Source organism: Molossus molossus, unplaced genomic scaffold (assembly GCF_014108415.1).
Source record: "Molossus molossus isolate mMolMol1 unplaced genomic scaffold, mMolMol1.p scaffold_m16_p_12, whole genome shotgun sequence".
Classification (NCBI taxonomy): domain Eukaryota; kingdom Metazoa; phylum Chordata; class Mammalia; order Chiroptera; family Molossidae; genus Molossus; species Molossus molossus.
The window spans coordinates 73,666,136-73,689,178 of NW_023425347.1; the positions used below are offsets into that span (position 1 = coordinate 73,666,136).

A 23,043-nucleotide genomic window follows, 5' to 3' on the forward strand; every position below is an offset into this window, starting at 1 on the left:
TATACACAATGGAACATTATGCAGCTGTAAGAAAGATCTCTTATCCTTTGAGATGACATGGAGGGACCTGGAGAGTATTATGCTAAGCGAAACAAGCCAAGCAGAGAAAGACAAATATCACATGATCTCACTTATTTGTGGAATATAATGAACTAAACAAACTGATGAACAAAATTGACCCAGAGACATAGAGGTAGGGTACAGACTGACAAACCTCAGAAGAGGGGGTTTGGGGGCAGAAAAGATAAACCATAGAACTTACATGCATGTATGCATAACCAATGGGCATAGACAACAAAGCTGGGGATGGAGAGGAGGGTGCCAATGGGGGAAAATGGAGAAATATCTATAACAAAAAAAATAATAATAAAAATACTTTTTTAAAAGAGAGAGAGGGAGCCCTGGCCGGTTTGGCTCAGCGGTTAGAGCGTCGGCCTGCGGTCCTGAGAGACCCGGGTTCGGTTCCCGCTAAGAGCGTGTACCTCGGTTGCAGTTTGTCTCCGGCCCTGGTCGGTTGTGCGGGTGGCAGCCACTCGAGGTGTTCCTTTCACATCGATGTTTCTCTCACTCTCTCTGTTCCTCTCTCACCCTCCCACTCTACCTGAACAAAAAATGTCCTCGGGTGAGGATAAAAAAAAAAAAGAGAGAGAGAGAGAGAGAGAAAGCATCAAGAGGGATTTTAGCCCCGGGCTGCAGGAGGGAGGGTGAGGTGGAAACCAGGAGTTTGGCGTTGCACGTGGTATGCTGATGAGCCCACTAGGTATCCGAGTGGAAATACCAGAGAGTAAGCTATGTCTGAGTCTGGAGTTCAGGGAGAGCTGGAGGCAGTGGGCTTTGGGAGTCATCATCGGCGTCTGCATGGTGTCAAAGCCAGGAGACTGAGGTCAGAGTAGACAGGAAGAGTCAGAAGATGAGCCTGGCTGGAGGTGTCAGGGGCTGGAGGACACTGGGAGCCAACAGAGACGCGAGCAGGGGACCTGAGAGGGATGCAGCCGGGAAGCCAATGAGAGGTTCAGGGGAGCGAGCAGTGCTGTCCAGGCTGCCGAGAGGCTGAGCCAGGGAGGACCTGAGAACCCACGTTTGCAGTGGGCGCCATGGAGATCAGTGAGAACTTCGACAAGATGCTTTGGTGAGGTGGTGTGGACGAAAGGCGGGCCGGAGTGAGCTGAGTGAGGAGGGGAGGGGAAGACGCAGTGGTGGTGGCTACAGACAGCTCTTCTCAGGAGTCGGGCTCTACGTGGGGCCAGAGATGAGCCGGAGGAGAAGGAACGGCTGTGTTTGAGCTGGGAGACAGCACGGAGTGCGAGTATGCTCATGGGAATGACCTCGGAGGGATGGTCCCTATTCCTTCAGTCACTGGTGATCCCGTGTCCTGCTTGGTCACTCACTTGCCCTATGGAGAGAGGACCACGTTCGTGGAAAGAACTTGAGCTTCACCCACATGCTGAGTGGGCGAGACTCCCTTCCACCACTTGGTCTTCGGGTGTGTTTCCTCCCCAGGAACCCGGGCGCACGGTCCTGACCTCCCAGGATGCTCAAGAGTGTTCATGAGGGAGCAAAGCAGCTGGCACAACGCTCACTGAGCACACAGTAGATACTCAGTGTCTCAGAAAATTATACCTGCCCAGTTCTGGTCTTCCAGAAGTTTCTACATCAAGGCAGATGACCTTTAATATTTCAACGTACGCCAACCACGTGGAGACAGCAGACTCTCTCAGTAGAACTCATGAAAGGCCAAATGTTCTCAAGGGCAACAGGACCAGGGGAGAAGTGCCTATCACTGGGGTGGGCAGGTCAACTGAAGCAAGAGGTGACGGCAGGGTCCGGGCTGAGACGGGCTGTGGTTGCTCAGCCTGGGTCATAGGGCACATCAAGGGCATGTCAGCCATGGTGGACGTTTGCTCCGGATGAAGAGAGGCCCACGTGAGCACTAGGTGGGTGCAGGCCGCTCAGCAAACAAAGGGAAGATGTGGACGAGGACTCTGGTCTCTGGCACCCCGAGCAGTTGGCAGCTGTCCTTGCACGGGCATTGAGAGAGCCTGTGCTCAGAGTTGGGAGTAGGAAAGGGCACCCACCCTGGGTTAGACGTGGGGCACAGAAACAAGGCTGGCTGGAGGGCCATGAGGTGCTCCCAGTCCTCTGGAGGGAGGCAAACCACAGTGAGTGCTGTGAACGGGGTCCCAGGTCAGCGCCTGCCGCTGTGGGCAGGCAGGACAGCGGCTGCGGGAGGCCCACCGCTGGCTGCATGCTCTCCAGCTGTGTGGCCTGAGGCAAGTCCCCTCCATTCCCAGCCTGGGTTCTGCAGGAAGGTCAGACTGAGTTGGGGGCAGTCAAACCAGCTCCACCTTTAATGTTGCAGGTGGTGGCCGCAGAGAGAGCTGGATGGCAACCCGCTGAGTCAGCCCCCTGACTGTCCTTGGGAGAGGACCGGGAAGGGCCGCAGAGTTCCACCGCGGGGGAGGCAGAAACAGGTAATCCTCATGCCAAACAGTCATGATCAACACGTCTACCCTACGCCGCTCTCTGCCAGGCGCTGCCAGGCAGGAGGTGGCAGCGGGCTTCCAGCCACAGTCAGTCCAGCCCTACCCAGCATGAGGGGGCACAAAGGGGACACCGGCCAAGGAGGGAGTCTCGGGAACAGAGCTGTCATTGACCACATTTTTTCAGGCATATTAAGTTTTCCAAAAGCTCTTCTCACCCATTATTGGATCCCTGTCAATACCATCATGAACCAGACAGAGCAAGTGGCATCAGCCCTACTTTTCAGCTAAGGAACCAGGCCCAGAGAAGCTAAGGGACTTGCCTAAGTCACACGGCTTCCAGAGGCAGAGGTGAAGCTACAACCCTAAGCTTCTTGTCAAGTATGTGAAAACACTTGTTGAACAGTGACATGTGACACCCCAGGGCAGGCTCTAGTTAGCTCTCAGTGGAGGCCAGGGAGGCTGGGTGCTCTCCAGCATGCCTGGGAGTCACCGGGCTGGGGGGCGGGCGCCCCAGCAGGAGGCCACCCCCTCGAGGAGCAGGTTCCCAAAGGCGTTGGCACGCTGAGAAAGGCCCTCGAGCGCATGTTGAGAGAACGGACTCCAGACCTCAAGTAGCAGAGAGAAGGGGTGAACCTTCAAGGGCATCAGAGGGAGATACGAGCCTGGTTCGGGGTCACAAATGTTTCTGGGTCCAGTGTGAGGGGCTCCAGGATGGAGGCTCAGGGACACACCCTCTAAGCTGCAGAGGCCCGAGACCGTGTCCTGGAACAGCCACTGGCGTCGCTCTTGGGCTCTCAGCCCCTCCTCCATCAGCGGAGGCTGGCAGCCATGGTCTGGAGGGCCTGTGTGGCTCCGACTGGTTTCTGTGCGGCCTTGACACTCAAGCTCAAAGACCTGCCCCAGGTGCTCCATGGGTCCCCAGGAGTGTCCACTTGGGGCTCCAGCAGTGTCCTCGGCTCCCCTTATTGTGCTGTCAGCATTGTCTGTGTGCAAGAGGAATCTGACTTCTCTCCTACTGTTTAGACCCTGTTTGATTTGGGGACCCCAGGACCTTTCCAAGTACACAGAGCCATGTGGCTCTTGCCTTCCCAGCAGGAGGGCCACAGGGGCCCAGTGTTCGGAACTACAGGCCAAACAGCACCCACCCCTGCCCCCCAGCTCCCAGGGGCGGGGGCTCCGGGCCATACCAGGGGCCCACGCCGTGGGCGGGCACACAGGGCAGCCATTGTCTGGGCAGTGCCTGGCACCCTCTCGTTTGCATAGCCACGTGAAGAATGCAAGGGTGCAGGCTGGGGACACGTCCCTGTCGAGGGGGGCCGGGGCTGTGGGGAGGAAGCTGGGGTGGTCCACAGCAGGACCCTGCATCCCCCAGTGCAGGCCAGCAAAAGCAGGTGGCCCCCAGAGAAGGAGGGGGCGCTGTGGGAGGGGCTGCAGGAGTGGGAGCGGGTTGTGACATTCCCCCTGCACCCACGGCTGAGCTGAACGTGAGGGGACTGCTAATGAGGTCCAGGAGAGTTAAATATTCTCCTGCTCCAGAGGGCTGAGCTGGGGTGGGGGGAAGGTGGGTGCGAGGAGGGGGTAGCCTGAACCCCAGGAATGTGCTCCCTCCCCACCAGGCTGTTCTGGAGCTGGGGCCCAGGGCCCAGTGCCTCCGGCCTCAGCAGGAGCTGCTAAGCCAGCCAGCAAGGGGATTAACAGGCTGAACAGTCTGCCTTCCTTCAGGCTGATGCCAGGTTGGCGCGCTCTCCCACCTCCCTGCCGGGTCCTTGCTGACCAGCAGCCGGGTCTGGCCCAGCCCTGATGGGGCCCCTCCTCTGCCCACCTCATATCTCAAACAGACCCCACAGTGCATATTCCGTCTGGCCTCCCCTGTTTTTGATACACATGGTTCCCAGGTACCCAGGACCCTCCTCTCCCTAAAAGCCCAATCTCTCCATATCTGGTCTCAGTCTTCTCCAGAAAGTTCTTCCTGATGTCTACTCTAGTCTTACCTGCTGCAAATTGGAATTCCATTTCCTTTCTGTCTTAGGCAGAAAGGACAGAATCCCCCAGGTCAGTTCAGCCATGCAAGAGCAAAGCCCGTCATCTCTGGGCTGGTGCTTGGGGTAGGGATTAGGAGAATGTTAGGGCACTGACTGGCATCAGGCTCCTAAGGGGGTTTCCCTGGCAGAAAGGTCCCCTCAAGGACTCATAGGATCCCTCCTCCCAGTCCCTCCATTCTCCATCCCTGAGGGGCAGGGGCACCCACCTGCTCCACGGCCAGCTCCCCACCCCCAGGGGGCTGGGCAGCTTTGCTGGGACCTGCCCTGGCTTAGCCGGCTGCTGTGGGCGGGCCCCTGGCCTTGCCAGCGCCTAGGCCTCCCCCTGCATTCTAGAGCTCCAGCTGCTGCCTTTGCTGGGCTGCCGTGGCTGGGCTGCCACCTCTCCTTACCACTGCTGCACCCCTCCCGCCCAGCGCTTGGCTCACCTGGCCATGACCCCGGCCCCCCCAGGGACCGTGGCCCAGCCCTGAGCTCTGGGACCCCCCAGCCTCCTTCCCTGGGCCATGGCCAACTCGGGCCTCCAGCTCCTGGGCTATTTCCTGGCCCTGGGCGGCTGGGTGGGCATCATCGCCAGCACAGCCCTCCCGCAGTGGAAGCAGTCCTCCTATGCAGGCGACGCCATCATCACCGCCGTGGGCCTGTACGAAGGGCTCTGGATGTCCTGCGCCTCCCAGAGCACCGGGCAGGTGCAGTGCAAGCTCTACGACTCGCTGCTCGCCCTGGAAGGTAGGCCCCGCGCGGCGGCGGCGCGGGGGCGGAAGGGCTCGCCCAGGCCCCCTCCGCTGGGCTCCACTCTGCCGCCCCTGCCCCTCGCGCTTCGGAAAATCTAGGCCAGCCCGGTGCCCCACAGAGGGTAGGGGCTCTCGGTTCTGGCAGCCGTGGGTCCAGATCCCAGCTCTGCCTCTGTCACCATGAAAGAGCCGAGACCCTCTCTGTGTCCCTATGTCGCCGTGTGTAAAGGGAGTGCTGTGCCTTTTACAGGCTGATGGAAGGGTCGGGTGAGGTGAGGGCCTGGCACTCAGAAAGGCTCAGTCAGGACCCTCCCCTCCACATCCCCCTGTGCTTTGCAGGCAGACAGGCCTGTGTGCACGCACACTCTGGCCCTGCCGGCTAGAAGAGCATGCCAGCACTCAGGGGCACCCGCACACATGCACACACACACATGTGCACACACACGTGCACACGCCCACACACACGCATGTGCACACACACCCACACACACATGTGCACACACTGGTGGTCGGGCCCACAGGTCCCTCTCTTCCTCCTCCTGGGGTGTGGAATTGAGACTGAAAAGTTGGCTCCTAAGCAGGCACCGCTGTAGGTCTGTCCCTGGCTTGGGGCCGGCCCACCCACCCTCTGCCCAGGGCCCACAAGCCAAAGCCAGGCTGCCCTCACGTCCCCACCACGCGGATCCAGAAAGACATCTGGTATCCCTGAGCTGCTCCCATCCATTCACTTCTCCCACAACAGCTCAGTCCCTCCCACCCCCCAGGTCACATCCAGTCAGCGCGAGCCCTGATGGTGGTGGCCGTGCTCCTGGGCTTCGTGGCCATGGTCCTCAGTGTCGTCGGCATGAAGTGCACCCGGGTTGGAGACAGCAACCCCATCGCCAAGGGCCGCATTGCCATCTCTGGGGGTGCCCTCTTCCTCTTGGCAGGTGAGTGCCCCTGGCTCCTTCTCCACCCTCTTGGCCGTGACAGGTAGTCCCACACTGGTGGCCAGCTGGGGGCAGAGCTGAGCACCCCCTCTTTTGTCCTTAGGCCTCTGCACCTTGACTGCAGTCTCTTGGTATGCCACCCTAGTGACCCAGGAGTTCTTCAACCCGAGCACACCTGTCAATGCCAGGTGAGTGCCAAGGCATGGCTTGGGCCAGGGGACAGACTGGGCCTCCCTTTCTACTGCCTCTGGGGCAACTGGCCTTTATCCTGCAGGGTACTTGGAGGGGGAAACAGGGGACAGCCCCAGGTGCTGTCACTGAGAAGCTCTCTGGAGCAGGGAACCAGGAGGGGGTGGCCAAGCCCCCGAAGGGCAGGGCCTGTGGAGGACACCCCAGGAGCTAATGCCTGGCTCTGGGCTTAGGTCCCAGCTCTTCACGCGCTGGCTATGTGACGGGCTGGCTCCTTCACCTGGCTGTGCCGGTTTCCTCCCTGTGAAATGGAGCTAGGACCCAGCTCACACGTGGCTGTGAGGGTTCCATGAGATTTGCAGATAAGGGACAGCACAGTGCCCGCCCGGGTCCTGGTGAGGGCTACAGGAGGCAGTCAGTACTTTGGGTGGGAGGCGACAGCTGAGGCTGGAGAAGCCATAGGGCAGATCATGGAGGGCCCTGCAGCGACAGGAAGGTTTTGTTCCACAGGCAGCTGGCAGTCCCACCGGTGACGAATGGTGGGGGAGGGGTAAGACCAGAAAGGTGCTGTGGCAAAGGCCTGGGCCCAGGGCAGCAGCGAAGGGCAGGTTGGAGACATTTAGAAGGCAGAATGCTCAGGACATGTAAGGCCCAGGGCATGCGTGGGGCTCTGTGAAGGGCCTGGGCCCCTGTGGCTCCTCCCTCACCTCTCAGCTCTACCAGGAGCAGAGAATGGAACAATCCCAACCTCAGACATCCCCACAGGCCCAGGATGGGGGCGGGGGAGTGGAGGGGTGGGGTGGGGGCAGTGATGAGAAAAGATGCCTGGGCTGTTGCAGTTGGGAGGGCTCCCTGGAGGAGGCATAGGTATGGAGAGGGAAGAAAGATGAGACCTCAGGCGTGCGACTCCTTCCCTGAGACTGGCAGCTGTAGCCATGAACACCTGTCAAGTACGAAGGCAGCTCAGCTGGGGGATGCCCGGCTCACGCTGTCCCTTCATCCCTTCACACTCCCCAAGGCAACCTGGGCGGCAGGCCCGGTGCTGGGCCCTGGGGATACGGACAAATCGGGCGTTGTCTGCCCTCCAGTCCCTCCCCAGGGTGCCGAGCAAGCAGGGGACTGAAAGGCCGCCTAGTGAGAGCCAGCGCGGTCCTGGGGGGGACAGAGGGTCTGGGAAAATCCCCTCCAGGAGAGAGCTGAGCGGGGCCTTGAAGGCGGAGCACGGGAGGCGCAGAGCCACAGACGCTCCAGGAGGGGGCGCCTGCGGCAAAGGCACAGGCGGGAAGATCCAGGGCGCCGCGCGGGCGGGCGGGCCGGCGTGCCAGGTGGAGGGGTCTGCCCTTCTCGGGGGGCAGCGGGGGTCCCCGGCTGGGAGTACCATGGGTCAGACTGTGACTGAGAGAGATGGCAGGGTTGCCCTGCTCTCCCCGCGGGACCTGCGGGCTCGCCCACACCCCCTCCACTGGCCGGAGCAGGAAAGGGGCCCGAGTTGCACGAAGCAACCCCCATGGGTCTGGGCCGCCCCGCGCGGTGTGCACGTGCTGGGGTGGGGGTGGAGGAAGGATGAGCCTTCATCCCAGCTTATCCCGAGGGTCTGCTAAGGCTTGCGAGGCCCCGTCTCCGCTCCCCGCACCCTGCCGCCCCGCCAGGCCGAGGCGTGAGGGCCCCTGGTGAAGGCGGGGGCCGGGGCGCAGCCAGCCTGACGGCACCCTCCCTACCCCTTGCAGGTACGAGTTCGGCCCGGCTTTGTTCGTGGGCTGGGCCTCCGCCGGCCTGGCCATGCTGGGGGGCTCCTTCCTCTGCTGCACGTGCCCAGAGCCCGACAGAGTCAACAGCAGCCCGCAGCCCTACCGGCCCGGGCCGTCCGCGGCGGCCAGAGAGTACGTCTGAGCCCAGCCCCGAGTCTCCCTCCCGGCGCTCGGTGCCCCTGCAGCACCCGGGCGGGCCTAGGACGCAGGGTGTCCTGAGCTCCGTCAGGGTTCGGAGCAGCTTGTCCCCCACATAAGCACCCACCCTTCACTCTGAGACCCAGACACTCAGAGGCCAGAGGCAGGACCCCGCCCTCAGGTGCACAGGGCGGCCGGCCTGGGCCTGTTTCAGTCCTGGCACCAGCGTCCTCCCGGAGGCTTATTTACTCACTGAAGGGCTACGTGCGTGTCTACACTACACTGCCGGGCCCTGGGGACAGCAATAAAGACGGACCTTGGAGCCCAGTGCCCTGGGGTGGCCAGAGCCCTTGGCTCCTCACAGCCACCCAGGCGGTGCTGGGATGGCGAATGTCCCACATTGCACAGGAGGAAACAGGTTCAGAGAGACCGAGAGGCTTGGCCCCGCTGTCTCTGAGTTCAGGTCAGCTCCTCCAGCAGCCCAGCTCTGCGTGGACACCCACACAGGGCAAGGCCAGGCCGGCTACACCCCGGGGAATGCACCCCAGGCAGGGCTGCTGTGAGGACTCAGGTCTGACCCCACTGGCCAGTCCCTGTGCCTGGGCCTGAACCCCACGCCCTGCCCCTCCCCCCCACTGCTCACCCCACTAACCAACTGTCCTCTCTTTTGACTTTCAGACCAGTTCTTAAGTTGTCTGCCTCCTCCAAGGTCCCCCTGGGTGTGTAATGTCCAGGCCCCCAGCGTGGCTCTGTCTCCCTGCCACACCCAGACTGTGTTTGGTATTTTTTGGAAAGAGAGTGAACATCCAGCCTTAAGTGTGGTGTCATTTGATCTGTCCCTGGCATGGCCAGGGTGGGGTCGGCTCAGAGAGGTCAGAGCCAGTCCCTGGGGTTGTTGGGCATCACGATGGGGAGACAAAGGTCCACGATGGGGAGACAGCACGGCCACGCTGTCCGGGACGCCTGCCCCCTGCCCAGGAACCGCCCAGCCTGGCCTCCAGTTGTCGCCAGGACCTGCTTGATGGGAGGCTGGCCCAGCTCTGGACACCGGCCCCGGGGTCAGGGAGCCCTTGGTCTGGAGAGAGACACAGTCCCATCCCTGTCACTCTGCCCGCCCCTGGGAGCCCCCCTGAGAGAGGGGAGCATCCTTGGGAGGCCCTCCAGCTGGGTTCTGGGGATCTGACCAGGGTGAGGGGACAATGGAGACTCACTAAGTGGAGAAGGGACTGGGGGGAGGACATTAGGGCCTTTCAGGCATTAGGACCGTCCTCAGGAAGGTTGGAAGCCCCACGCTCTGCTCCCACCCAGTGCTGCCCCCTTTCCATACCCACCAGTCTGCTGAGGCCCCAGATGTCCCTGTCCAAGAGCAGAGCAGGGAGGGAGCAGCCTGAGGACGCCCAGACTGGTGGGCTCCAGCCTCACCCGGGGGGCAGTCAGAGCTGGAAGGGCTTTGGGCCTTAAGTCCAGGCACCGCCCCTGGCCTGCCGGAGAGAGTCCTCAGAGGAATGCAGGGACAACAAACCCAGATCACTCCCTCCCCTCACGCTCAGGCCTCCCCCACCCAAACGGCCTTCCTGGACCCCGAGACTCTCCCCAATGTGGAAAGAGCTGACCGTGACTGTCCCTTGCCTGCCTGATGCCCCCCAGCCAGCTTCCTTCTGGCTTCCTCCACCACCTTTCCATGACCACCTCTCTCGTAAGCCACAAACCCCAAGGACACAACTCAGCCGTCTCCCAGAGCTTGACTGTGAGAGAGAACCCCAGCATGGTGACTGTCGGGGACACTCCAAGGGGTAGGAGGGTTGGAGGAGAGACGAGCTGCTGTGGGGTGCCTGGTGGGGCGCCCTGGCTGGGCAGCTGCCGCACGTCCATGGGGAGCCCTGGGATGGCTGTTTCATGAGGCCCGTCCAGCCTTGGTTAGAGGGGGTGGCCAGAGAGGGGCCAACGGTGACCTAAATGGGTGTACTGGCCTCCTGCCCCTCCGCCATGGGAGAGAACTGTGAAACACTGTACGGGTGTCTCGGCTGTTCTCACGTGGGGTGAGCATTCGAGTCGCCTGGGGAGCTGACACCCAGGCTCCACGCCCACCCCCGCCCCACATCCCCACTCAGTCGGCCTGGCATCTGAGTTCAGGCGGCTCCCAGGGGACTGCAGTGTGTGGTCAGACCTCTGTGAGGCCTAGAGTTGGGGCCACGTTTTCGCTCCTCTGAGGGGGTCTCAGGGGGAAAGACACCTACAGGAGGCGAGGAGAGAAAAGACGAAAGGAAGTCCCGTCTCCCTCTGCCTCTCCAGAGACCAGGCTGTTCCACGAGAGTCCCCCATCTCTCAATAAATAGACCCCTTTTTGCGGAAAGAACTCCGGGTGTGGTTTCTGTCACAGGGCCCGAAGAGCCCCGACTGACACCAAATCCGGAACCTGGAAACTGAGTGTCACGGCGATGGCTCCCGTCACCCCGGCTGAGCAGGGCGGGCCTCGGGGCCCAGAGGCTCGACCTCTCTGCCCCAGGCTGAGGACTCAGCAGACAGTTGGCCAGGAAACTGTGTCGTCTCTCAAGGTTCAGGGTCCACCAGAGGCTCAAGACTGTCACCGAGCAAAGGTCCACTGCCCCGCATAGAAGCCAGTGTGATGGCACCAGCTTCTGAGGAAGGAAGGAGACAGGAGGCCCCAGCCTGTGCCCTCAGGCCAGGGCTCGCGGGACTGTGAGGGGCACCGTGTCCTCGTGGCTGGTGTTTCACAAGTGTTACTCGTAAGTGGTGTATCCAAGGGTTACCCTTGTGTTCTGGGTCTTGTCAGAAACAGGACAGAACCAGACGCTGCAGTTACAGGACTTGGCGGCTCCCCGAGGGCTTCAGGGACGGCGGTGGGAGAGCCCAGCTGCGCGCCCGCAGGCAGGCCTGGCGCAGGGCAGGAGCCAGCCCAGGAGCCAGCCGCGTGCTCCTTCCTGAAGGGAAGCCAGACTTCGGAGCGGGGAGGCCGGGCACCACACCGATGAACATGGGGGTGCTGGCAGCGGGCGATGCCTGGAGAGGTTGGAAGGCTTTGAGGCGAGGAGAGTTTGGGAAGCCTGATCCCCCACCTCTCTCCGGAAGCAAACTGTTTCAAATGTCTACATCAGGTCACCTGGTCTGTCAGCCTGCAGCAGGGGCAACTTTCCAGGCCTCAGGGCTGGATCCTGTGTCCTGTCCCAGCCTCAAGGCTAAAGAATTAGCCGGAGACAAAGAGTATGATCCTAAAGCTTCTGCCATTGTTTTTAGAAAACACTGTTTCCCCAAGAGTGAAATTGGCAGGTTTGGGGAGTATTACACCTGTGTGCTTGGCCCCTAAGGAACGCCCAAGTAGCTCAGGGGCACTGGAGGAGCCGGCCAGGGGACTCCTCTGTTGCCGGTGTCCAAGGACCTGGAAATGGACTGAGCATTAGATGATGTCAAGGATTTACAGTTAATTCTGTGTCACAGGCATTATTCCTTTGTGTGATAATGACACTGCAGTGATTGATTGATTGATTGATTGATTGATTGATTGATTGATTTTAGAGAGAGAGGAAGGGAGAGGGGGAGAGAAATGTAGAAACATTGATCAGCTGCCTCCTGCATGCCCCCAACTGGGGATTTGGCCCACAACCTGGTCACGTGCCCTGACCGGGAATTGAACCGGCGACCTCTTGGTGCGTGGGTCGACACTTAACCAGTGAGCCACACCGGCCGGGCCGTGGTTATTTTTTTTTTTAACCCTTATCTGACATAATATAATACAAGTGCACACAGACATAATACAATGGCTGACTTTACTTTAAAATACTCTAGGAACAAAAAGGTTAGGGGCAGGGAAAGTTATAAAATAAGACTGGTGACCAGTGGTACTGAGGGGCTCACTCTGTTCTCTCTGTGTGGATGTTCGCAAGTGGAATAAATAAAAGGCTGAAAACCCTCCACGTTTTTTGCGTTGTACAATGTAATATCCCCCCGCTGACCACGGAATGAGCGTGACGAATGCTTTAAGGATTTGCTACTCAGAGCACAGTCCTCCGACAGCGGCATCGCATCACCAGTTGGAAATCACCAGTTGGATCTCAGGCATCACCCGGACCACGTGGAACAGACATTTCCAGATCTCCAGGTGGCGTGTGCACACACTGAAGTTTAGGAGAACGCGGGCAACTCCCAAGATGGTGCTGGGAAGGAAAGCTTTGGGCTCACCTATCGTCAAAATAAAAAATCTTTATTTCACCCTCAACTTTGAAAGATCTTTTCACTAGGTATAGAATTCTGGGTTGACCCCTGCCCCCCACTTTTAGTACTTTATAGATGTCATCATAGACTCTTCCAGCTTACTTGGTGTTCAAATGTACTCTGCTATAATTCTTATTTTTGTTCCGTATTATTTCTCTCTGGCTGCTTTCCAAATATTCTCTATCTTTGTTTTGGTTTTGTGTTCATTTTATTTGGGTTTTGAGCTTCCTGGATCTGTGATTTGTTATCTTTCATTGACTTTGGAAATTTTTCAGCCATTTTTTCCCTCAAATATTTCTTCTGCTACATTTTCCTTGTCTTTTTCTGCTACTTCAATTACATGCTTGAGATTGTGTCCCAGCTCTTAAATATTGTGTTCTGTTTTATTTTTTCCATGTTTTTCTCTGTGTTTCAGTTTGGATCATTTCTACTGACCTGTGTCAAGTTCACGAAGTCTTTCTTCTGCTGTGCCACCACTTGATAAGCCCAGCAAACAACTCCTCACTTCTGATGGGGGGGGGGGGTGCGGGGTGCCACCAGAGCTGTCTGAGACTGGAACCCAGGCTTTTTCTCAGTTCCTGAGCCTCAGCATTCAACACTCCTGCATGCCCGCCCCACAGAGGGGTCTCTCTCCCTGACCGTGTCCCTCCCCTGCAGTAGCTTGCCATTGTTTGTTTCATGACATAAGGCTCATGTTGGTGGCAAGGGAGTTTTCTCAGTTCTCCTGCTCCAGGCTTGGGTGTAGACAGGCCCTATGCACCTGAGCCTCAGGGGCCGGGCTTACTCCTCCCTCCCAGCATCTGAACTCTGCCCCGTAATGATGGTGGGTCTTGGGTGGGAGTGTTCCCTGTCCTTGCACCAGGCAGCAGTCGGGTCTGTTTCTATCAATGTAGGCTCCTAGTCCTGCCCACGTGGGATTCCTAGCTCCCCACGTGGGATTCCTATGCTCCCCACGTGGGATTCCTAGGCCCCCCACATGGGATTCCTACGCCCCCCACGTGGCAGGCATCTTTTGCTTCCACCCCACCTGAGGGTCAGGCAAGCTTTGTTTGGGACTTTTTTCTTTGCTTTTCATTCCGTCTGTATCTCCTAATATTCCAAATGGGATCATTTGTTCTGCTCGCTGGTGAATGGAGGCTCTCCTCTTTGTCTCAAAATGCCCTTTCCACCTTCATATTCCGTGTATAGAATCCTCTTTTGCAGTTATTTTCTTTCAGATAACTGAAAATACCATTGCACTGTTTTCTGGCGCCCATTGTTTCTGCTGAGAACTGAACATCAGCTTCAATGCCACTCCTTTGAAATTAATCTTTTTCCTGGCTCCTTTTTTCTTTTCAACAATTGTGGTGCCATTGTTGATGTGTTTAGATATGGATTTCTTTTTGTCTAATCTTTTGGGGCTTCTTAGCTTGTTCTTTTGGTGTCTTACCCCTCCACCCCCAATTATTTCTAAGTCTCAGCCATGATCTCTTTAATCCCCCCCCCCCCTTATTCTGTGGCTCCAATTATAGTCTGGTTGATTTTCTTACTATATTATCTATCTCTTAGTTGTTCTCTGTTTTCCAAATTTTTTGTTCTCTGTAAGTCATTACAAAGGGTTTCCTTCAACTATCTAAAATTAAAGAAGAGATAGTTGAAGGAAACCAGAGTCTACTACTTTTGTCTGCAACTGTGTTTAATCAGCTTCTAAATCTGTCCATTGAGCCCTGGCCGGTTTGGCTCAGCAGTTAGAGCATCCACCCGTGGTCCAGAGAGACCTGGGTTTGGTTCCCGCTAGGGGCGCGTACCTCAGTTGCAGTTTGTCCCCACCCTGGTTGGGGTCTTGTGCGTACCTTGGTTGCAGTTTGTCCCCACCCTGGTTGGGGTCTTGTGCGTACCTCAGTTGCAGTTTGTCCCCACCCTGGTTGGGGTCTTGTGCGTACCTTGGTTGCAGTTTGTCCCCACCTTGGTTGGGGTGTTGTGGGTGGTGACCACTTGATGTGTCTCTCTCATCAATGTTTCTCTCTCTTTCTCTTCCTCCCTCTCCCCCTCCCACTCTATCCAAAGATAAATGCAAGAATGTCCTCGGGTGAGGATAAAAATAAATAAATCAATCTGTCCATCGATTTCTCTGAGGTATTATGTTATTCTCTGGTTTCCCCCTGGTTAATTCTCTTTAAATATGCTGTGTCCATTTATACAGTTCCCGGGTCCCTTTTTTATTAGTTTGATAGGGCCGCCATAACAAAGTACCACAAATCGGGTGACAAACAACAGACATTTATTTCCTCACTTTCCTGGAGGCTGGAAGTCCAAGATCTGGTGTTGGCAGAGTTGGTTTCATTCACCAGGCTCTCTCCTTAGAGTGTTGAAGGTTGCCTTCTTCTGGTGTCTTCACATGGTCCTTCCACTAGGTGTGTCCATGACCTTATTGCATCTTCTTCTTTTTTTTTCTTTATTGATTTTAGAGAGAAAGAAAGGGAGAGGGAAAGAGAGAGAAAAACATCGATGAGAGAGAACATCAACTGACCGTCTCCTGCATGCCCCCTACTGGGGATTTGGCCCACAACCTGGGCATGTGCCCTGACCGGGAATTGAACCGGCGACCTCTTGGTGCATGGGGCGATGCTCAACTACTGAGCCACACCAGCTGGGCTGTCACCTCTTCTTATAAGGACACCAGTCATATTAGATTAATCATCTCAATGACCTCACTTAACCTTATTTATCCCATTAAAGACCCTAAATACAAATACAGTAACATTCTTAGGTACTGAGACTAGGACTTCAATAGATGAATTTGGGTGGAAGAGGGATACAAATCAGCCCATAACATCTAAAATTTTCAAGATTCTCCCTCTGTCTCCAAGAACATAGTAAATATAGTTGCTCTGCGCTCTCTGTCTGATATGTTTGGTGTCTGGGGTTCCTGTGGGTCTTTTTCTGCTGCCTGTTGTTGCTGGTCCTTTTTCAGTGCCTTGTCTCTCTGTACACCTAGTTATCTTTGAATAAGTACTTGATTTGGCATTAGTTAAATATTTGTAGAAATAATTTAAAGCCTAGAAGATATAATTTTCCTCAACTAGTATTTTTGCTTTAGCTTGGTGCCTGGGGGCACTGACAATTCTGGATTACCTTTATCCAAGTTCAGACTTCTGGGTGCCCAGTTAGGTTGCAATGCATGTGAGGGTTGGCTCGATGTACTTCTATGGTACAACCATTTGAGGTCCCCAACTCAGAGCATGGGGTAGTTCACAAGGGTTCCCACAGTTAGTGGTCCTGGACTCTAAACTCTTCCCTCCAGCAAACACACTTCCAGGTCAGCACTCAGCCTGTTGTCTCTCTCAGATTTGCAAACATATTCAGGGGAAGTAGCCCTGAGCATCAGACTCACTTTTTACATGACCACCCTCTCCTGAACCTAGCCTGGGAATCTCCCAGTATTTTGTTGCTTTTAGAAAGGTTTTTAAAAATATTTTGTCTAGCCCTGGCCAGTTTGGCTCAGCGGTTAGAGCGTCAACCTGTGGTCCAGAGAGGCCTGGGTTCGGTTCCCGCTAAGGGCATGTACCTCGGTTGCGGTTTGTCCCCGGCCCTGGTTGGTCATGCGGGTGGCAGCCACTTGATGTGTCCCTTTCATGTCGATGTTTCTCTCTCTCTCTCTCTCTCTCTTCCTCTCTCTCCCTCCCACTCTATCTGAGCAAAAAATGGAAAAATGTCCTCGGGTGAGGAAAAAAAAAAATTTGTCTACTGTTTTGATCAGTCTTTAGCAGAGAGTTAGTCCAACATTACCAGAGGTGAAAATCAAGTCATATTTTCAAAGTGCCGTCATATAATTTTACTGTGCATTTTAAAATTATTATTCAAGTAGAACATTTTTGTTTGTTTCCTCTTCTGTGAAAGTAATTGTTCATGACAATCCAAATTAACAAAAGAATTATTGGGTATTAACATAATTACCACACACACACATACAAAACTTACCACAGAGTTGTTTTAAAATTCGCCCGGCACCCAGCCGGTGTGGCTCAGTGGTTGAGCATCGACCCATGCACCAAGAGGTCGTCGGTTTGGTTCCTGGTCGGGGCACATGCCCAGGTTGTGTGCCCAATCCCCAGTGGGGGTCATGCAGGAGGCAGCCAATCAATGTTCTCTCTCTTCAATGTTTCTACCTCTCTCTCCCTCTCCCTTCCTCTCTAAAATCAATAAAGAAAACAAATTTTAAATTCGCCTGGCCAGTGTAGCTCAGTGGATTGAGCGCCAATCCATGGACTGAGAGGTCCAGTTTGATTTCTGGTCAGGGCGCATGCCTGGGTTTCGGGATGGATCCCCAGTAAAGGGCGTGCAGGAGGCAGCCTCTTAATGTTTCTCTCTCACATTAAAAAAAAAATCAATAAAATAAAATTATATCACCTCCTGTCCTGGCTGTTACTCAGTGGTTAGAACATCAGCCCACACACTGAAGATTCTTGGGTTCAATTTCCTGTCAAGGGCATGTACCTGGGTTTCGTGTTCAATCCCAGTCCCCAGTTGGGGCATGTGCAGGAGGCAACTGATTGATGTGTCTCTTTCACATCTATGTTTCTCTCTCTTTCTCTCCTCCCTCCAATCCACTCTCTCTAAAAATCAATGGAAACAATATTCCTGGGTGAAGATTAACAACAACAACAACAAAAATCATATCACATTTATTTATTTACTTACTTATTTATTTTATTCCTTACCCAAGGATATTTTCCCACTTATTATCAGATAGAGTGGGAGGTAGGAAGAGAGAGAGACAGAGAGAAACATCGATGTGATAGAGCCACATCGATTGGTTGCCTCCCACACGCCTGGACCAGGGTCAGGGACAAACTGCAACTGAGGTATGTGCCCTTGACCGGAATTAAACCCACGACTCACTGGTCTGCTGGCTGATGGTCCAACCACTGAGTCAAACTGGCTAGGTGATAAAATCATCTCCTTATTTATTTAATTTTATTTTTTAAATATTTATCTTTATTGTTGAATGTATTACAGATGTTCCTCATTTTTTCCCCATTGACCCTCCTCCTCCCCAATCCCGCCTCCCTCTTGCCTTTTTCCACACTGTTGTCTGTGTCCATTGGTTATGCATATAAGTTCTTTGGTTTATTTCTTCCCACCCCCTAATCCCCTTCCCTTTGAGGTTTGTCAGTCTAGCAACCAATTTGTTCTTCTTAATCCCTTGAACTTTTTCACCCATTCCCCCAATCCCCCTCCCATCTGGCAACCAACAAATTGTTTTCTGTATCTATGAGATTGTTTCTGTTCTGCCTGTTTATTTTGTTTATAGATTCCATTGTCGATAGATATGTATTCATTGCCATTGTTTGTTCATATATTTTATCTTTTTATATAATAATGGTTTGGTGGTGATAAACGCCTTTAACTTTTTCTTGTCTGGAAAAGTCTTTATATGGCCGATTCTAAACGACAGCTTTGCAGGATAGAGTAATCTTGGTTGTAGGTTCTTGCTTTTCATCACTCTGAATATTTCTTGCCACTCTCTTCTGGCCTGCAAAGTTTCTTTTGAGAAATCATCTGACAGTCTTATGGGAATGCCCTTGTAGGTAACTAACTGCTTTTCTCTTGCTGCTTTTAAGATTCTCTCTTTGTCTTGAACCTTTTACATTTTGATGATGATGTGTCTTGGTGTGAGCCTCTTGGGATTCTTCTTGTTTGGGACTCTCTGTGCTTCCTGGACTTGTATGTCTGTTTCCTTCACCAAGTTAGGGAAGTTTTCTGCCATTATTGTTTCAAATTTGTTTTCGATTTCTTGTTCTCTCTCTTCTCCTTCTGGTACCCCCAAGATGTGAATGTTGGCACCCTTGAAGTTGTCCCAGAGATTCCTTACACTATCCTCATTTTTTTGGTTTCTTTTTTCTTTTTGCTGTTCTGATTGGGTGTTTTTTGCTTCCTTATATTCCAAATCAATTGTTTGCTTCTTGGCTTTACCTACTCTACTATTGAGTCTGTGTCAATTATTCTTTATTTCAGTTAGTGCCTTCTTCATTTCTGACTGTGCATCCTTCATTTCTGACTGGTCCTTTTTTATGCTCTTGAGGCCCTCACTAGGTTCACTGAGGTTCTCACTAAGTTCATTGAGCATCCTTATAAGCAGTCTTTTGAACTCAGCATCTGTTAGGTTGCTTATCTCCATTTCACTTAGTTCTTTTCCTGGGGTTTTGTTCTGTTCTTTTATTTGGGACCTGTTTCTTTGTCTCCTCATTTTGGGTGCCTCCCTGTGTTTGTTTCTATGTATTACTTAATGAGAGTTATGGGGCTATCTGAGACCAGATGCTGCTTGTTTGAAAGAATTTAGGAGAACCTGAAGCAGGATCCAAGACAGGCCAATCCTATGGTTAAGCAACTGGCAACAGCTTGGTGGGCCTGAAAGTTGGGTGGGGTGGGGCCTCAGGGAATCATCAGGGCCGGGCTACCAGTGTGAGCCAGGTTGCTGGAGTCCCAGATATGGTGGCTGTCTGCCGCCCCAGGGAAGGGCTCACCAAAGGAACAAAGGCCTCTGACAGCACGTCTGTCCCGGAGAAAGCCCCCTCTCCAGCCCTCACTCCAGTGCCAAACAACTCAGTTCTTCCCTGTATGTCTCTGGTGCCCCTCGAGCTGCCTCCCCTCCAAGCTTTGAGGGAGTGAGTCTGATAAGTCTGTGCGCGGGCCCTTTAAGGAGCTGCCTGGGGCTCCAGCCGCCTCAGCTTTCCTGAGCCTGTTTCCGCTGGTTTTTCCAGCCAGAAGTTATGGGGACTTCTCTTCCTGGCACTGGAACCCTGAGCTGGGTGCCTGGTGTGGGACAGGGACCCCTCAGTCCTCAGGGAGGACATTCCCAGCCGAGGTGTCCTCCTGATTTTTTTCCGCCACACGTGGGTGTGGGACCAGCCCCTCCGCCTCCGCCCCTCCTACCAGTCTGGATGTGGCTGCTTCTTTAATTCCGTAGTTGTAGGACTTCCATTCAGCTTGATTTCAGGCGGTTTCGAATGATGGTTGTTCTGTAGTTTAGTTGTAACTTTGATGTGGTTGTGGGAGGACGTGATACCACGTTTACCTACCTGCCATCTTGACCGGAAGTCCCACCTCCTTATTTTTAATTTTAATAGTTTTAAATGGAAATATACATTAGAAAATTATATAATAAGCACATGAATTTTGCTGACATTTTTACAAAAATGGGAAAGAAAGATGATATACGAATGACAAAGCCTCATGAAATGGCTTTTACATATTGGTTGTTTCCACTAAAGGTTTTCTTCCTTGAATAGGCCACCTAACTTTTCTTTCTATAAAATCTGTCAATCATTGCAACACCCTAAAATCAGTTTGTTTTTTCCCAGACTATGCATTCCTATATCTTTCCTTAACATTTTTCCATCATTTTTAAAATGTTCTTTATTGTAGTAAAATACACAAACATAATATTTACTATCGTAACCATTTTAAAGTGTTACAATGTGGCATTAAGTACATTCATATTACTGTGCAACCATCATTACCACACATCTCCAAAATTCTTTCCATTCTGCAAAACTGAAACTCTATACTCATTAATAACAGAAACTCCCCATTACCACCATTCTATTTTCTGTCTCTATGATTTTGATTAATCTAAGTACCTCATATAAGTAGAATCATATAGAACTTATCTTTTTGTGATTTTGCTGGATATAGGATTCTTTGTTGATGGTCTTTTCTTGTAGCATTTTATATATGTCAGCCCATTGCCTTCTGGACTCCCAAGTTGCTGATAAGAAATCTGATAGTCGCCTGGCCAGTGTGGCTCAGTGGTTATATATGTCAATCCATGCACCAAGAGGTTGCCAGTTTGATTCCCATTCAGGGCACATGCCCAGGTTATGGGCCCAATCCCCAGTAGGGGGCATGCAGGAGGTGGCCAATTGATGTTCTCTCTCTCTCTCCCATCCTCTCTCTCTAAAACCAATAAAGAAAAAATTTTTTAAAAAAATCTGATAATCTAATTTAGGATACCTTCTTTCTTGATGATTTCAAGATTCACTCGTTGTCTTTGGCTTTCTACAGTGATTATAATGTGTGTTAGTATGAGTCTTTTACTTGAAGTTTGTTGAGTTTCTTGTATGGTTGTATTCATGTATTTAATCAAATTTAGAACATTTTCAGCCATTATTTTTTCAAATATTCTCTCAGTCTTTCTGGAACTCTCACAATACCTGTGTTAGTCTGCTTGATGGTGACTGACAGGTCCTTTAGACTCTGCTCACTTTTCTGTAATCTTTTTTCTTTCTGTTCCTGAGACTTAATAATTTCATTTGTGCTATGTTCAAGTTCATTGATTCTTCTGCTTGCTCAAATCTGCCTTTGAGTTCCTCTATTAAATTTCACATTTCAGTCCAGCCAGTGTGGCTCAGTGGTTGAGCACTGACCCATGCACCAAGAGGTCGCCAGTCTGATTCCTGTCCAGGCCACATGCCCAGGATGTGGGCTCAATACCCAGTGGGGGGGCATGCGGGAAGCAGCCAGTCACTGTTCTCGTTTCATCAATGTTTCTATCTCTCTCTCCCTTTCACTTCCTCTCTCTAAAATCAATAAAGGGAAAAAATTTTTTTTTAAATTTTACATTTCAGTTACTGTATTTTTCAGCTACAGAATTTTTTCATTTTCTATTTGAGATTTCCATTTTGTTTATACATCATTTTCTTGACTTTCTCCACATCTTCCTTTAGTTCTATGAGCATCATTCAGACAGCGTTTTAAAGTATTTGTCTAGTAGTAGATCAGCTCTCAGGTCTTTCTCATGGATAGTTTCTGTTGATTTATTTTTTATTTTGAGTGGGCCACATTTCCTTTTTTTTTGCATGTCTCATGATTTTTGTTGTTATTGTAAAAATTAGCCATTTGATCTAACAATGTGGCAACTCTGGAAAGCAGATTGTCTCTCTTCCCTAGGGCTGCTGTATTTTTGTTTTGTTTTTATTGCTCTAGGCGGTCTCTATGCCAAGGATCAGCTTAAGGTGTAAATTTAAGGTCTTTTCAGGTCTCATCTGACACTGTGACTTTCCTTGGGCACGTGCAGTAACTTTCTACTTTTTCATTTATTTTTTATCCTCACCTGAGGACATTTTTCCTTTTTTGTTTAGATAGGGAAGGGAAGAGAAAGGATTATATAAAGAGAAACATTGACGTGAAAAGGACACATCAAGTGGCTGCTTCCTGCACAACCCCAACCAGGGCCGGAGACAAACCGCAACCAAGGTACATGCCCTTCATGGGAACCGAACCCAGGTCTCTCTGGACCACGGGCCGACGCTCTAACCACTGAGCCAAACCGGCCAGGGCTTGTGCAGTGATTTTCTAATTTCCGCATATGTGATTGCTTTTGATTGTCCCCTAGTCTTTCATGTATGGCTCCCAAAAGGAGAAAAAAACTAATGAATGGGAGTGGAGGGAGACACCAGGCCTTTATATGCCCTGGAAGTAACTTCAGCTAGAGGAGAGAGATGCAACAATGGGGTAGGTGCAACAACAGTGGTGCAGCCTCTGTGTTTGTACCTCCTTGACCAGAAAGCAAGAGTCAACAATCAGAACACAGATCCTGTTATCTGGAGGACAGGATCCTTATTGCCCATTCTGGCTCCTGCAAGCTGTGTGCAAACCTCCGCAAGAACATGTACACAACTGCCTGCTACAGGGCTGGGCTGGGGATGAGTAGCTGCTGCCGAGCTAAGAGCTGAAATTCCCAAAATTAACCTCAATTTACTATCTAAGCCTTATCTGGATGTTGCAAGTCTTCAACAGACAGCAGAGCTCCAAAACGGTTACAGCAGACCGATTCTGCCAGTGTACTTCTCTGGGCTGGGGAACTGATTCCTGGTACTTCCTACTCAGCTTTCTTCTCAGAATCTTTTCTCATTTCCTGACTTCTTAATGCTTTTTTCATGTTAGTCTGTGTCCTCCAAGCAGTATACCCCCAAATAAGATTAAATATGCAAGGATTGCCCTGGCCGGTCTGGCTCTGCGGTTACAGCATTGGACCGTGGACCAGTGAGTCTTGGGTTCGATTCCAGTCAAGGGCATGTACCTCAGTTTTGGTTCGTCCCTGACCCTGGTTGGGGTTGTGTGGGAGGCAACCAGTCAATGTGTCCCTCTCATGTCAATATTTCTCTCTTTCTCTCCCTCTCACTCTATCTGAACTAAAGTGGAAATAATATGCTCGGGTGAGGATTAAAACAAACAAACAAACATGCAAGGATTTTATTTTTAAAGGGGAACATCTGTAGAGAAATGGGCAGGAGCTGGGAGAGCCATCACAGTGCCTGAGTGAAGGAGTATCAGGTGGAAGCAGCCTACACCACCATGTAGTCTAAAGAAAATTTGGCAAAGTCATTGAGGGAGTCCTTGAGCCAAAGTCGGCTGTCAGGGAAGTCCCCTGCCTCCCAGGAACAGGACTGCTCTGAATCTCTGCCAAGGCCACTTACTGGCTTGGGAGCACTTGGAGAGTGCGGCCTCAGGGCAAACATGGTGGTAGATTTCAGAGCAAAGCATCTTGGGTCAGTTATGTTCCCTGTAGT

General features: G+C 52.7%; 1 protein-coding gene across 1 annotated transcript; it reads left to right on the forward strand.

The window, feature by feature from the left end:
* Nucleotides 1–4,851: 4,851 nt before the first annotated feature.
* Nucleotides 4,852–11,035, forward strand: CLDN19 (claudin 19). The gene is made up of 5 exons (XM_036257547.1): nt 4,852–5,251; nt 6,021–6,185; nt 6,289–6,373; nt 8,102–8,254; nt 8,939–11,035. The coding sequence occupies exons 1-5, from the start codon at nt 5,029–5,031 to the stop codon at nt 8,985–8,987; spliced, it is 675 nt and encodes a 224-aa protein (XP_036113440.1). The 5' UTR covers nt 4,852–5,028; the 3' UTR covers nt 8,988–11,035.
* Nucleotides 11,036–23,043: the final 12,008 nt, after the last annotated feature.